The 17317-nt window shown below is 42.9% G+C and overlaps 1 protein-coding gene across 1 annotated transcript in view; it reads right to left on the minus strand.

Moving 5' to 3' along the window:
* Positions 1-608: 608 nt before the first annotated feature.
* Positions 609-17317, minus strand: part of KATNAL1 (katanin catalytic subunit A1 like 1) — a 113400-nt gene continuing 96691 nt past the window's right edge. Inside the window, exon 10 of the mRNA XM_081814792.1 lies at positions 609-1040. Coding sequence (XP_081670918.1) covers positions 1018-1040 — 23 coding nt within the window. The 3' untranslated portion in view covers positions 609-1017. The remainder of the gene's footprint in view (positions 1041-17317) is intronic.

Below are 17317 nucleotides of genomic sequence, written 5' to 3' on the forward strand. Positions count from 1 at the left end.
TCCGTTTTGGGGCCGCACGACATTTGTGTTACCCTCCATGCTCCTGCACCTGCAGGCTCCAGGTGGCCTCTGATGGAGCCGTTTCATCCCAGACCCATAGGTGGGGCCCGAGTGGCCATTGTCAAAAATGGCTCAACTGTGAATTGTGTTCAACAACGTTTAAAAACTCCACTATGCTGTATAAGCCTACCTCTGTGGTCGTACGGGGGGTAAAAGACTTTCTTAAGCTAAGAAGTGGGAGAGGATTAGACCCTGTTGCACTTCATCACTTTAAGGTGGCATTCTGACCTGACTTTGGAATAAACAGACTTAAAACAGTATTTCACAAGCAGCAGCAATTCTATTACATCCTAAATTTTAAGAGCTTTTAACTTTGTCTTTCTTCTCCTCTTGTTACGAAGAGTGTAGTCTGAGCATGGGAATAAACTGGGGGGAAGAATGGCATTCTTTGTTTGCTAATGTGTTTTCCCTTTACTCACTATTGTGAAATGTAATTTCTTAATAGATGATGTTTAATGATCCATATTAACCTCTCTATGGGCTCTGTTGAGCATGACAAATGTGTAGATGATTACTTTTCAGTTTTCATTGAGAAGATAAAACATGAATATATTAAATTTGTATTTTAATCATGTTTTTCTACATGAGGCCCTTAATTTTTTAATGTTGTCATTGACAAATACTAGTTACCCATTTTCCAACCAATGCTGCCCTTCCCCTTTAGGGTGTCCTCGATGTGGGACAGTCTGACTTCTCAGCTGCGGGCTCCCTGGGGCTGTCCCCGTGGCAGCGTGAGCGTCCAGAGCAGCTCCTGCACGTGCTCACTTCCACCTTTGAGAACCACAGAGCTGCAGAATGTGCTTCACGGTTCAGGGAATTCAAGGTTGCTGCTTTGGAATCGGATGCCTCTGTCTTGAATGAACTCCTCAGGACACGTCAAGGGTTGCAAATTCACTTCCTGTCTCGACGACACATCATGGAAAGTTCTGAGCCCTGTAACAGCCTGTCCTTTTATCTTCAAAGCTTGAAAGCTGTTGGATCTAAGAAGGAAATAGCTTATTTGAGTTGAAAAAGACTATTTGATTTGAGGGTGGGTAAACACAGGGTTACCAAAACACTAAAACCAAACCACTTTTAGCCTAATAAAAAAACCCACATCGTTATAAGTCTGCTGGTAACTCATTAATGCCACCTCCAAACCAGGCATTCTACTGTTGGAAACTGCAAAACCGGGGTACGAAATAGCTGCGGGGGGGCGGGTAATGACACCTCATGAAAGGGTCTGATAAAATGGGTTAGGAAAGCATATTTCAGAATAGGATGGTGAACCATGAGATAATGACAACGTGGTCCAAAATAATCTCACACGCACACACAGCCCACACACCTAGCAGTGTTTGCAAAGGTCACTTGCCGACTAAGCCAATGGGCTTTTTCACTCATCACCAGAGTTGGGCAGGACTCGGACTGATGAGGTTTGACCATAATGATTTAAGGCACCATTATTATTATTACTATCTGCCTATTAAATTACTAATTGTATGGCCGTAGGCAAGGTGTCCAAACTTGCTGAGCCTCAGTTTCTTAATCCATAAAATGGGTTAAATAATTCCTTTTATGCAGGATTGTTGGTGAGAATTAGCACTAACACAGGTGAAGCTTCTAGCGCAGTCCCTGGAACATAGAACCTAATACCCAGTACTAATCGTTATGGCTTTTGTTCTTACTTGTAAGAAGGGTAGGAAGATCAGGAATTTGAGAAAAATGAATGTCAATGTTCTTTGAAAAGGAATGTCCCGGGACTAGAGTAGTTTTACTTTAAAATGTTGCCCACAGGATTCTATCCTTTTAGATTTTTAGGACTGAGGTTCTGCGTGTGTGTGTGTGTGTGTGTGTATAATAAAACCCACATAAATAGCTATTTCAATATATTTTAAAATGTGTTGAAATTGCATGTTTGAAGGCAAGGGTAGGGCTTCTGGTTTCCTGTTCCACATATAAAGAACTTGGAAGTCCACACTCCCTCCTAACTACAAGTAAAAAGCTGAACGGACTGAAGAATCAGCAACTCTTCTTGGGCCCATAGAGAGGGGAGGACACAGGGCAGACCGCTGTCCCTGAGACCGGAGACACAGCCAGGCAACCACTGGCTGACCAGAGCAGAGACCCGGGAGCCTGCCCCACGATTGACTAATTGCTGGAGGCTCCGTGCAGATGAGTCTGAGAGTTAAAAACTCCAGGGGAACCTGGTCACAGGGGGCCCTCTCTGGTAAACTGACTAGGTTCCCACAGTAAATATTGGAGAAAAGTTCCCTTGGGTTTCCAGGAAGTGGGAGGAGGCTAAGGAACCATTCTGAAATACCCCAGAGCACTGTTTTTCTTAAAAAGACCGGCCCTCAGGGGAAACTAGTTAACCAAAGCCTTCCATGCTTACTATCAGAGCCTAACTGGTACGGAGAAAGGGAACATCCAACTCTATCCCACTCTTGCCATTCTGGTCTACCTAAAGGGAAAGAAAAAACTGAGAAACACTTGTGAAGCTCACAGCGCAGAGGCACACGCTCACTAAGTGACTGCGACCTAAGGACAGGATGACGAATGCTCCCCCCTCCCCCACACCTCACCATCACATCACCAGAGGCCTATTTACAGCAGCTCTTTTTACCCGGTACATCATGTTCAGCTATCAAGAAAAAATTACATTCACACCAAAAGGCAGAAAAACACAGTTTGAAGAGACAGAGCAAGCATCAGAACCAGACATGGCAGGGCTGTTGGAAATATCAGGCCGGGAATTTAGAACAACTATGATTAATAGGCTGAGGGTTCTAATGGACAAAGTAGACGGCATGCAGGAGCAGACTGGCAATGTAAGCAGAGAGACGGAAATCCTAAGAAAGAACCGAAAGGAAATGCTAGACATCAAAAACACTGATACAGAAATGAAGAATGCCTTTGATGGGCTTATTAGTAGACCGGACTGGATGGGGAATGAATCTCTGAGCTGGAGGCTATGTCAAAAAATCCTTGAAAACTGAAAAGCAAAAAGAACAGAAGTTGAACAAAATAGAACAGAATATCCAAGGAGTGTGGGAAATTCCAAAAGGTGGAACATATATGTAATGGGAATGGGAATACCAGAAGGAGAAGAGAGGAAGAAACAGAAGAAATATTTGAATGACTGATAACTTCCCCCAAATTAATGTCAGACATCGAACAACAGATCCAGGAAGCTCAGAGAATACCAAGCAGAATAAATGCAAAAACAAAACAAACAAACAAAGCAACAACAACAAAAAACCCCACCAGACTTCAGTATATCATTTTCAAAGTATAGAAAGTCAAAGATAATTTTCTAAAATCCTGAAAAAAGCCAAAGGTAAAAAAAAAAAAAAAAAAAAAAAATCTTACCTATGGGGTGCCTGGGTGCTGTCAGTTAAGCATTCGACTCTTGGTTTCAGCTCAGGTCGTGATCTCGCAGTTGTGGGATTGAGCCCCACATCAGGCCCTGTGCTCAGTGCGGAGTCTACTTCAGATTCTCTCTCCCTCTCCCTCTCTCATTCACTTTCTCCCACTCTCTCTCAAATAAATAAAGTCTTTTTTTTTTAATCTTACCTACAGAGGAACAAGGTTAAGAATTGCATCCAACTTCTCCTCAGAAACCAGGCAACCAAGACAGTAGAGTGAAATATTTAAAGTATTGAGAGAAAAAAACCCACTGCAATTCTGTACCCTGCAAAATTATCCTTCAAAAGTGAAGGGGAAATGGACTTTCTCAGACAAATAAACATCTGGACAATTTGTTGCCAGTAGATCTGCTTTATAAGATATGTTAAGGAGCACCTGGGTGGCTCAGTCGGTTACTGACTCTTGATTTCAGCTCAGGTCATGATCTCAGGGTTGTGAGATTGAGCCCTGTGTAGGGCTCCATGCTGGGCCTGGAGCCTGCTTAAGATTCGCTCTCTCTCTCTCCCTCTGCCCCTCCCCCTGCCTAAAAAAAAAAAAAAAGAAATGTTAAAATAAGTTCTCCCGAGAGAATGAAAATAATGTAGGTCAGAAACTCAGGTCTACATAAAAAAGGAAGAGCCTCAAAAAAAGAACAAATGAAGGTAAAATAAAAACTTTTTTTTCTTATTCTTAATTGATCTAAAAGATAACAGTTTGTTCAAAATAATAGCAACAATATATTTGATTATGTATGCTTATGTATGTATCTTATGTCTGTATATATATTTTATATATACATATGTTTATGTTTGCTTACATGTAAGTGAAATGAATGACACCAATGATACAAGGGATAAGAGGAAAGAATTGGGATTATTTTGTTTTTACAAGGTATTCACATTACCTGTAGAGTGGTATAGTGTTATTTGAAAGTGGACTTGGATTAGTTATAAATGTATGTTGCAAACTCTAAGGCAATTACTAAAACAAGTTTTTTAAAAAGTATAATTGATATGCTAAGTAAAGAGAGAAATGGAATCATATATATTGTTTGATTAAAACCACAGGTCGAAAAAATGTGGAAGACAAAAATAGGAAAAAAGAACCAGGCAAAAAATCAAAAACAGTAACAAACAATGTAGATATTAATCCAACTATATGAATGATCACTTGAATATCAGTGGTTTAAATATACCAATTAAAACACAGAGATTGTCAGAATGGGTCAAAAAAAACACAACCCAACTATATGTTGTCTACAAGAAGTCCACTTTAAATATAAAGACACATATAGTTAAAAGTAAATGGATAGAGAAAAATATAGCATGTTAACACTAATCAAAAGAAAGCTGGAGTAGCTATATGAATTTCAGAGCAGACTTCAAAGTAAAGAAAGTTATCGGGCAGAAAGAAGGGCATTACGTAATGATAAAGCAGTCAATTCTCCAATAAGACATAATAATTTTTAATGTGTATGTACTTAACAGAGCATCCAACTTACATGGGGCAAAAATTAATAGATCTCAAGGAGAAATAGATGAATCCACTATCATAGTTGGAGACTTTAACCCCTCTCTCTCAGAAATGAACAGATCCAGGAGACAAAAATCAGTAAGGACATAGTTGAACTCAACAACACCATCAACCAACTGGGTATAATTGACATCTATAGACTACTGCAGAATACACATTTTTCTCAAGCTCACATGGAACATTCACCAAGATAAACCACATTCTGGGTCATAAAGCACACTTTAACAAATATAAAAGAATATAAATTATACACTATGTACTCTCAGGCCACAATGGAATTACACTACAAATCAATAACAGAAAGATAACTGGAAAATCCTAAAATAAATAAAGATTAAACAATACACTTCTAATAATACATGGGTCAAAGAAAACATCTCAGGAGAAACTTAAAAATAAACTAAATACAAATGAAATAAGAATAAGAACAAAATAAGAATGAAAACACAACTTAGGAAAATTTTTGGGATGCAGTGAAAGCAGTTCTTAGAGGGAAATTTACAGCACTGAATGACTATATTAAAAAAGAAGAAAAATCTTGGGGTGGCTAAGTCCATTAAGGATGAGACGCTTAGTTTCAGCTCAGGTCATGATCTCAGGGTCATGAGATCAAGCTCCACATCGGGCTCTGCACTCAGTGCAGAGTCTGCTTGAAATTCTTTCCCCCTCCCCCCTCCCTCAGCTCCTCCCCTCCCCTCTCTCTAAAATAAAATAAATAAATAAAATCTTTAAAAAGGAAGAAGAAGAAGAAAGCTCTCCAATAATCTAAATTTTCACCTTTGGAAAATAGGAAAAAGAGCAAATTAAAGTAGGCAGAAGAGAACAAAGCAGAAATCGATGAAATTGAAAACAGGAAATCACTAGAAGAAATCAATGACACAGAAGCTGGTTCTCTGAAAAGATCATAAAATTGATAATACCAACCTCTAGCTAGACTAAGAAAAAAAGAGAGAGGACATAGATTACTAATATCAGAAATGAAAGAGGGACATCACTACGAATTCCATGGAAAGTAAAAGGATAATAAAGAAATACTATGACACACTCTATGCCCACAGATTTGATAACCTAAATGAAATGGGCCAATTCCTTGGAAGACACAATCTGCCAAAACTTACATAAGAAAATTTGGACAATCTGAATAGGCCTGTATCTATTAAAGAAACCGAATCAATTATTAATAACCTTCTAAAATAGAAATCACCAGCCCCACATGGATTCACTGTTGAATCTACCAAACATTTAAGGAAGAAATTACGCTGATTCTCTACAATCTTTTTCAATGGATAGAAACAGAGGGAATACTTCCTAAGTCATTCCATTAGGCCAGCATTTCCCCAATACCAAAACCAGACAAAGACATTTTAAGAAAACCACAGACCAATATCTCTCATGATCATAGATGCAGAAATCCTCAGCAAAACATTAGCAAATTGAATCCAAACAAGTAAAAAAGAGTTATCGACCATGACTCAGGTTTATCCCAGCCAGGTATGCAAGCCTGCTTCAACACTCAAAAACCAACTAATGTAATTCATCACATCAAAAGACTAAAAAAGGAAGGTCACATGGTCATATCAAATGCAGAAAAAGTATTTTACAAAATCCAAAACCCATTCATGATAAAACTCTCAATAAATAAGGAATAGAGGGGAACTTCCTCAACTTGATAAAGACTACCTACAAGAAGCCTACAGCTAACATCATACTTAATGATGAGAAATTTGACACTCTCCCTCTAAGATCAGGTAAAAGGCAAGGATGTCCCCTCTCACCACTCTTTTTTAACATACTGAAGTCTTCGCTAATGTAATAACTCAAGAAAACAAAAAGAAAAGGTATACAGATTGGGAAGGAAGGCATAAAACTGGTCACAGATGACATGGTCATCTATGAAGAAAATCTGAAAGAGTCAACAACAAATAAACCTCTTGGAACTAATAAATTATTAAGTTTTGAGGATACAAGATTAATATACAAAAGTAGTTGTTGGGCGCCTGGGTGGCTCAGTTGGTTAAGCGACTGCCTGCAGCTCAGGTCATGATCCTGGGGTCCCGGGATCGGGTCCCGCATCGGGCTCCCTGCTCGGCAGGGAGTCTGCTTCTCCCTCTCCCACTCCCCGTTTGTGTTCCCTCTCTCGCTGTGTCTTTCTCTGTCAAATAAATAAATAAATCTTTAAAAAAAAAAAAAGTTGTTGTTTTCCTATATACCAACAATGAACAAGTGGAACTTGAAATTAAAAACACAACAGCATTTACATTAGCAACTAAAAAAATGAAACACTTAGGTATAAATCTAATAAAATATATACAAGATCTGTATGAGAAAAACTATAAAACTCTGATGAATAAAATCAAAAAACTAAATGGAAACATATTTCATGGTTAGGAAGATTTAGTATTGTCAAGATGTCAGTTTTTCCCAACATGACCTATAGATTCAATGCAACCTCAATCAAAATTTCAGGGAGTTATTTTATGGATATCAACCAACCCTTATCTAAGTTTGTATGGAGAGGCAAAAGACCCAGAACAGCCAACATGATATTGAAGTAGAAGAACCAGGTTGGAGGACTGATGCTACCTACCTTCAAGACTTACTATAAATGTCAATAGAAATCAAGACAGTATGATACTGGTGAAAGAGAAGATACATAGATCAGTGTAATAGAATAGAGAGCCCAGAACTGATCTTTGACAAAGAAGCAAAAGCAATACAATGGAGCAAAAATAGTCTTTTCAACAAATGCTGCTGGGACAACTAAACATCTACATGCAAAAAAAAAAAAAAAAAAAAAAGGTGAATCTAGACACAGACCTTAACACTCTTCACAAAAATTAACCGAAAATGGATCATAGACCTAAATGGAAAACACAAAACTATAAAACTCTTAGAAGATACCACAGAATAAAACCTATATAGCCTGGGGTATGGTGATACCTTTATAGATACAACACTAAAGACAGGCTCTATGAGAGAAATAATCTGAGCCTCATTAAAATTAAAACCTTCTGCTCTGTGAAAGACAGTATGAAGAAAATGAGAAGACAAGCCACAAACTGGAAGAAAATATTTGCTAAAGACACTTCTGGTAAAGGACTATTATCCAAAATATACAAAGAACTCTTAAAACTCAACAATAAAACAAACAACCTAATTTAAAAATGGGCAAAAGACTTCAATAGACGTCTCAGTAAAGAAGATATATAGATAACAAGTATTTGAAAAGATGCCCCAAATCATATGTCATCAGGGAAATGCAAACTAAAACAACAATGAGATACCACTACATACCTATTAGAATGGCCAAAATCCAGAACACTGACAGTACCAAATGTTGATGAGGATGTGGAGCAACAGGAACTCTCATTCATTGCTGGTGGAAATGCAAGGTGGTGCAGCCACTTAAGAAGAGTTTGGTGATTTCTTACAAAAGTAAACATACTCTTACCACATGAACCAGCAACCACACTGCTTCGTATTTACCCAAAGGAACTGAAAACTTATATCCACACAAAAACCCACATACAGATGTTCACAGTAGCTTTATTCATAACTGCCATAACTTAGAAACGATCAAGATGTCCCTCGGTAGGTGAATGGATAAATAAACTGTGGTACATCCAGACAGTCGATATTACTCAGCCCTAAGAAGAAATGAGCTTATAGGGGCTCCTGGGTGGCTCAGTTGGTTAAGTGTCTGCCTTCGGCTCAGGTCATGATCCCAGGATCTTGGGATCGAGCCCTGCATCAGGCTCCCAGCTCATGGGGGAGCCTGCTTCTCCCTCTTCTCCCTCTCCTCCCAGCTTGTGCTCACTCATGCTCTCTGTCGCTATCTTTGTCTCTCTCTCTCAAATAAATAAATATAAATTTAAAAAAAGAAGAAGAAATGAACTTACCAAGCCATGAGAAGACAGGGAGGAATCTTGAGTGCATATTACTAAGTGAAGGAAGCCAATTTGAAAAGGCTGTATACTATATAACTCAAGTATATGGCATTCTGGAAAAGGCAAAACTATGGAGACAGTAAAAAGATCAATGGTTGCCAGGGGTAGGGGAAGGAAGGGAGAGATAAATAGGCAAAGCACAAAGGATTTTTAGGACAGTGAACATACTCTGTATGATATTATAATGATGGACATATGTTGTTATACATTTGTCCAACATGAAGAGTGAACAATAAGGTAAACTATTGGCTGTGGGTGAGCTTGACATGTCAACGTATGTTCATCCTTAATAAAAATTGTACCATTCTGGGGAGCAATATTGACAATGGCGGAATATATAAATGTGAGGGGAGAGAGGGCATATGTGAAATCTCTGTAAACTTCTCTCAATTTTATTGCAAATCTATAACTGCTTTTTAAAAATTGTCTTTAAAATAAATAAATAAAAATAAAATTTTTAGGGGTGCCTGGGACTCAGTCAGTTAAGCGTTCAACTCTTGATTTTGGCTCAGGTTGTGAGATCAAGCCCTGTGTTGGGCTCTGTGCTGGGTGTGGAACCTGCTTAAGATTCTCTCTCTCCCTCTCTCTGTTCTTCCCCCCCCACCAAAATGAATAAATAAAATAAAATGTTTAAAAAGGAAAGAGTCCCTTTTGATAAGACAGTTTATAATAAAAGCCACAGTATGAAATTATTTCTAGAGAAATATTAACATGATAATGCCACTTATTTCCAAAAATAAAATGATAGTCAAAAAATATATAGGAGTCCCTTTTAAAAGATTTTTTGTTTGCTTGTTTTTAAAAACACCAACTACAAAGCAATGGAGACCGGAAGAGAATTTGGTCCAAAACCCTAGATCAACACAAACTCTTACAACTAAAGCAAAAACTTAGTTAAGAACTAAGGTAAAACAAGACACACACGAGCTGCATAGTTTTCATTATTTAGTAAAAGGAAGCCCATCAGTGTATAAGGGCTGGAAGGAACTGATCATAGATAAGCCTTTATGTAATAGTGATTTGATGTAACTGTTTCTTACACTGACCATCTTCAGAAGTCAAGGATACCATGGATTTATGGTTCTTTGCTGTCATTTCTCTGGGGAGCTAATACAATATAGCCGAATGACATCAGCTCTCTGGTGATGGAGTTGGCGTGACATGTAGGATATTTATACATAAGGCTGACCAAATGAGAAGAATGTGAGGTGAGTACAAATGTTTTCGTAGTGTCCGCTGGGCGCTAAGGACAGCCCACTGTGCTCACTGGCTTCCAGTCACAGCGTCCTCCTTGGTGTCTGGCTTCGGCAATTGCTTTAATGCTCCCTCCTGTGAATTTCTGTCACCTTCTCTCTTGACACTTTCTACTACAGCTTCTTAGCTGGTGAGTGACAATGGCCTTTTATTCCTGTGGTAGTTGGTACAAATGTCACTCAAAGTGGAAAGAAGTTTCCAAAGTTACTCACGTGTTGCCCGGGCTCAGCATTTAGGAGCAGAGTTTAATTAGAGAGTTGAGAACCATCTCTGATAATCCTCACTTGTGGGGGAGGGATAAGAGATGAGCACTGCCTTTCCTTTCCCTCCATCCCCCCAGAATGTGGAGAGCTTCACATTCTGTCGTCTTTTTTTTTTTAAGATTTTATTTATTTATTTGAGACAGAGAGAATGACAGAGACAGAGAGCACATGAGAGGGGGGAGGGTCAGAGGGAGAAGCAGGCTCCCCGCCGAGCAGGGAGCCCGATGCGGGACTCGATCCCGGGACTCCAGGATCATGACCTGAGCCGAAGGCAGTCGCTTAACCAACTGAGCCACCCAGGCGCCCCATTCTGTCGTCTTAATTTTAAAAATGAGAGGTCATTTTTCATTTTGCAAAAATAAAATTACATTACAAATTTGAATATTCTTTTTCAAGCCACACCTCACTCAGACTCCACCGTGGAGCAGGGGGAAGCACCTTCACCTCCAAAAACCACATAAGAAGAAGGGAAGGTTAGCAGGCCCTTGGGCTCTTTTTTGAAACTCATTTTGTTTATTCAATTGTTTAGTCATTCAACACGGTCTGACATGTAGGTATTCTGACCAGCTTGTTTAAAGGAAGGCTCAGAAGTTTTGGTGGCCATGATTGAAGGAAGCAAAGCTTCAAATTTCCTATGAAAATTACCCTTGCTTGGATGAAAGATCAGCTCCTCCCAGGTGGATTAGAAGAGAACCAGAAAGCAGGACTGAGACTTTCCTCAGGAAATAGTTTCTTCGATGTGCACAGGGGAAACCCCACGGTTGTAAGGGTGAGCCTTACCAATAAAAGGCCTCAAAGAGTTTTAACATGATTTCTGTAAAACGTATTACCTTGAATGTCACCTGCTGTAACACACCAAGATGAGTGGGTCGTCAAATACACTCCAGGAAGTTTACCTGCTCACTTGGAGTTTAGTACAATCCGTTAGGATGCTGAAGAGTGTTGCCAGAACCAAGAGCGTGTGGCAAAATGACCCCTGGATCCAAACACTGAGCGCCTCTTTCCGATTAGAGCTGGACTCAGGGGCTTCCTGAGAACGTTGCTGACACAGCAGGGCCATGCCATCGTAAGTCATTTACCCTGGCAGAACTTACACTCATCCGAAGGTGACAGAACATTTTAAAAATGTCATCAAATCAGAAGTTTAAAAGGAGAGGACTGTAACATTGTGTTATGCCAATTAGAGTTGAAATTTGCCCTCCCATTTTGTGCCTTTGGGTGATTCTCAACACATCAGGCAGTTCTTTTATAAATTTTCAAGAGGAGCATTATCACCCTTCTATAGATGGTTCCTGAGGGAACTGCTCCTATAGAATCAAAGATAGGTGGTTGACGACATTACGTGCCTTGTCAAAATCCTTTAGCCTGAATCTAGTTATGAGGAAATCATCAGATGAGTCCGAACCAAGGGCCCCTCCACAAGACAACTGATCTGGGCTGCTCTAGGCGAAAGAGTGGCGAAAACCAGAGGAAATCCGTGCTGACTGGCTTCTAGAGCGAAACTTTGTCACAAAGAACATTCTTGGGCCAAGTGGAAGGAATTTTATGTAATTTTGTTGTGTTAATGTTACATTTCTTGCACATGATAGTGATATTATGGTTGTGGAGAAGAAAGTGCTTGTTCTTAGGGGGTCCCTGCTCAAGTATTTACGAGTCAGGAGTCCTGATGTTTGCAACTTTCAAATAGTTCGAGAAAAAAGTGTGTGTGTGTGTGTGTGTGTGTGTGTAGAAAGAGAGACGGGTACATACACACAGATAAAGCAAATGTTGCAAAACAAGTGGTGAATCTAGGTGAATGGGCTCACTGTACGCTTCCAGCTTTTCTGTGGGTTTGAACGTTTTTATGATACAAAAGGTGTGGTGGGGTCTCAAGTTCACTCCATGAGAAGTTGGTTAGCCCAGTTGCCTGCCGGTAACAGGGTGGCTGGGGAAGGAGGGAAATTTTTTATTGTAGCACACACCTTTCTGTACCAAGTTTTGAACAAAAGAAGGTGGATTATCTATACCAAAAAATAAATAGCATTTATATTTAAAAACAAAAATATAGGTGGTTGATGAATAATAAGATGCAAAAGTTGTAATGTTGCCAAAAGCCTTAAGTTATTCTTCAGCTTTCTTAAATAACTGAAACTAAGTGTAGCAATAGTTGGTTCTAGAAGAGTTAGGCCTTAGAGCACCTGCTTTTCCTGGACTATATTAAATCGCGAGGCTCTGGCCTGTCGTTTATGGAGAGGAGAGCTGGGGCCACTGACAAGAGCATGAACACCCCCCCACCTCAATTCTGGAGAACCTGCAGATGTGGGAGGGAAGCGTGCACAGACCTTGCACTAACAAGAAATGGTGAGAAAACCCGGAGGCACGGAGGGCTGTTGCTCACCGTGGGCCGGGCTGGGTGTGGGGCCGGCAGCATGCTGCTGCGGGCGGTGTGGGACGGAGCAGGGGCACATTCTGGAAGTTTGAGGCTCAGCTGGTGCCGTTCTCCCACACTGGCGTGGTCAGAGCTCACCCACTGCCACAGAAATAGCTGCCACAGCCCCGGTCTAGAGGATGTCGGCTCCCAACCCTGCTGAGCTGAGGAGCAGATGAAAGCAGGCCGGCGGGGGGCCTGAGCCCAGCACTACAGCCCTGCAACCTGGGGGCCCTGCCTCCTCCCCAGGGCTGCATCTGCCGGAGGGCCTACAGACACAGGCCTGAGGAGGGAGTCCCTGGTGGGGTGGTAGCAAACGGGGACGATCAGAGGCCACAGCGGACCTGTGGGACTCATTCCCTCGTCTCCGCTTAGGCTCGCTGGGAGGAGCACAGGTGAGGGCCTGAGTTTTGGCTGCCTCCTACCACTTGCAGAGGAATATGAGCCCCCGAGCCCCCGGGCCAAGGGAGTATCGAAGGCACGTGAGCCAGGAATGAGAAGTTATTGAACAGGAAGCGTGGAGCAGCTTTTGGTGCCTGACTCTCGAAGGGGCGCAGGGAGGGATCCTAAGGCCCAAGGAAATTCTCAAGACAGCAGTAGGAGTTTCAGGGGCCCCTGTGCTACCTCCCTAGCGCGAGTGACAGAGATTCGGGGGGGATGTTAATTCTACCCTTCCTGACCGTTTTAAGGACGTCCTTTGCCACCCTCAGCACTCACTTTAAAGAACTGGTTCTTTGCCACCCTTCTCACAATCGACAGCTACACACCGTGCGTTGCAGCACTGAGGTGGAGAACCGTGTCTACACGGGTCTGATTGTGTTCGTCTCCGGCCTAAAAACTTGTAGTGGCTTTCTACCATCAACAGAAGGAATTCAGGATGACATACAAGGCTCTTTATAGCCCAGCCCCAAACTGCTTTCCCAGCTTCGTCTCCTGCCATGCTTCTCTAAATGCCTTACAATCGAACGACACAAAAATTTTCATCCCAGGATGGCGAAGAGGCCACTTCTCAAGCACCAGTCCTGTGCATCTGTTATTACTGCCTGGAACCCTCTGGAGGGGGGAACCGGGGAGAACCTGCTGTGGGCGGTAGGCTTGGCTGCCATGGACCCAGGAGGTGGGGAATGGCGTGACGCTGCGAGTTAATGAGCCTTCCCAGGACATTCCCCGTGAAGACCAAGGCTTTTCATAACTTCTTGCCTTTCGAAATGCTGTTGGAACTGCCTAGAAGGTTCTTTCCCACTCTGCCCTCCAATTAAACTCCTACTCATCCTTCAAGACTCATCTAAATGGTAACCTTTCTTAGCATCGTCTCTTTCCCCCTTCCGGACTCCAGCCCCTTGCCAGTATGGCTGCTGCCTTCCTTTCTCCACGGCCGTGGTTGTGATTATAGGTTCATATCACATGGGACTGGTAGTATTTGTTTATTGATCTTTCTCTCCAGCCGTGAGCTCCTGGAGGCAGAGACCATGTTTTGTTTTTCTTTGCATCCCCTCTGGGAATGTGCAATGCCTGTCACATAAATATCATTTAATAAATGCTTAATTAATTAATTAAATGTAAGTGTCTTACTAGCTAATTAATTATCATGGATAATTGTATATTACTGAAGGACCTGTCCAGGGTGGTTCTTTGGAATTCCTGCCTGGAGGGAGGGTAAAATTAGTTTAGTCTGGCTTATCCTGGAGGTGGGTGAGCATGATTTAATGATAGAGCCTTGCTGTGCCTCCCTCCAAACACCTGCCTGTTCTCCAGACCGAGGCTTTCCCCTGAAGGGTCCCTGCCTAGCAGTGTGGGCCAGTGTCAAGCAGTGAATGTGTCAGCCGCTACAGGGATGCTTTTCAAATTTCCTCCTAGACCCAAAAGGATGACCTTGTTCTGTGGAGGGAGACATCATATTCCCCGGCAGGCAGGCAAACAAACAAACGAAAAAAAATTTGGGCTGTTGGACCACTCAGAATGAAAGATTTCCAATATAAAACGGAGCTTACCTGGGAGCTGGGGCTTCATGCAGAGGTAGCCCAGGAGTCAAGCACCCTTTGCGAGCTCCTCCCTATGCTTCTTCACCTTTTCCGGGGGCGCTTCCTCCACCGGGAATTCTCCATCCCACTCCCACTGCCCCTGCAGCCTACTGGGGAACACCTACCCGCCTTTCAAAACGGAGCTCGGGGTCATCTTCCCAAGGACGAGGACGCTCCTTTGATCCCTCCCAGCCCCCACCTGCCAGGCCCCAAGGAGCACTGGCCCCTCCCTCTGTCTCTCACAGCACCTATCCCTTGATCGTGCTATTTCTGGGACTGAGTCCGCACGGATCCCAGCTGGGAGGCCGGGACAAGTAGGGACAAAGAGGCAGGCCGGCATCCCCGGCAGCAGGCGGACAGCAGTCCCAGAGGCATGCGCGTGTGGCACGGCGGAACTGTGGGTTCCCACACCTGGGTGCCCACCTGGTGTGCAAGCTAGCAAGTGGGGCCCGGGGACAGCGCTCTCCAGGCTAGGCGGCCACCGAATGGGGCTTGCAGGCCGCACTTGGGAATCTGCCCCAATGGCGATCGATATGCAGCCTGGGAGCACTTCTTTCTTCCCTTTTCCGCTACAGAGAAAACACTAACTTGGAGCACAGGAATACTGCAGAATAAATTAAAGTCTTCCTTGCAAGAACGCAAACATCCTTGACAGGGTGGAGAGGCGACCTGGGCTTAAGAGAGAATGGTAACAGCTCGGGCCCGAGAGATCCGAGAGATCTGGAGCCCAGTGCTGTGACCCGCCAGCCTGCGGCACAGAAACACCATCCAGAAGAGCTTTCGAGCGAAGATCCCGAGTCAGCTGACAAATGGGAGTAAGAACCAGAGAAAAGGGTACCAACTTTTTGTAGGCATTTCTTCCATGGCTGTTCTTCAAGAGGCATCTGCTTCAGGAGTTAATATTAAGTACACATTTTTTTAGAGAAGGCAATTCTTCTTTAAAAATCACAGACAGAAAAGCTTGTCCCTAATTCCGTCCCTCTCCCTTAAACCTGGTTTTGATTTTAGCCTTCCCATTCCAGCTGGGTGGCCAGGCACGCTAAGCACAACGAAGCAATAGCCGCACTCCTAAAATCACAGAAACAAGGTTTCCAAAGCTGGCTTAACTTTTAAAGATTAACTTAACAAAAGAGCAAATACACAGCCCTTACTCTGTGCTAGGCTCTGTTCTAAATGCTTATATGAATTCATTAAGTCTTCCCAAGTACCCTGTATGTTAGCTACTCTGACGATGTTCATTTTCCAGATAAGGAGCCTGAGGCTAAGAAAGATCACGGACTTGCCCCAGACCTCAGAGCCAGAAGAGAGAATGTGGGCATTTGTAGCCAGGCAGCTGCTAGGCCCCAGGATGTACACTTTTACCAAGGTGATAGCCCACCCTCAGCACAAAGGCCATAGAGTGAGGGGGGCAGGACACATAGGAGGTTCACCCCTATCATAGCAGGGCTATAGCAAGGCTAAGTTGGAATTAGGGGATGACTATTCATGGACGAGGAGGAATGAGGAGGGGAAGGAATGAGAAGCTGGAGCACCCAGTGGGGGCTCTGGTCAAATAAGCTGTTGCCCGGGTGGGTGATGCCTGAGAGCCGCCAGGGGCCCAGCATGGATGGTCTGAGAGAATGTCAAGGGTCAAAACGAGAGCAATCCCAAAGACAGGCAAAAACTGAGATGAGCCCTAACGTTGAGGATATAAACAAGCATAGAAAGCCAATGAGAGGCCAAGAGACCAGCATGGATGAAGAACAAGGAGAAACGGTCCCATGTGGACAGGCAGTGGGGTGGCCCAGTTGGAGCCACCTGGAATGTGGTTGATGCAGCCACCTGAAGGCCACGGGGTCAGGCCGTGAGGAGGAGGCCTGGGTCAGGGAGTGCCATGATAAAATGACCACTGGCATTTGAAGTCTGGCCACTGGCAATGAAAATGGCCCCGTAGAAAGAAGAACTGGGATTGACTCCTCAGGAGCATGCAGTCAGGAAATGTCTGGGCTGGACCTCTGACTTCCACTGGGCTGGGAGGCCATGGGTCTGGGCTTCTCCCTCAAAGGCCCCAAGGGAAAATCTCCCTTCTGGAGCCACAGTCTCACTTGCTCTGGCCTTACCTGCTGAGGGTGCTGATGACTTAGGGCAAACCTGCCACCGTGTCAGGTCCTATAAATTCTGGGCACTAAGCAGCTACTAAGCTGTAAAACAAGAGCGCACAAGTCATTAGCAACATACCAGTGATCTCATAATGTTACTGTGGAGATTTGCCAAGTAAATAATTTCCTTTCCAACCACTGAGTATCATAATGATACACCAAGAAAGGTGTCTATTTATTCCCGGCCAGTCTCCCTCAGATTTACATTCCAGTCATGAGATAGGACCTGTCACTGCATTTCAATGCCTTACTTAATCAAATGGTATGCTGGTTGACCCCAGTGTGTCTTAAAGTTGGGATTATTTAT

The sequence above is a fragment of the Leptonychotes weddellii genome, chromosome 3 (genome assembly GCF_054177405.1).
Source record: "Leptonychotes weddellii isolate Sample4059 chromosome 3, ASM5417740v2, whole genome shotgun sequence".
Taxonomy (NCBI): domain Eukaryota; kingdom Metazoa; phylum Chordata; class Mammalia; order Carnivora; family Phocidae; genus Leptonychotes; species Leptonychotes weddellii.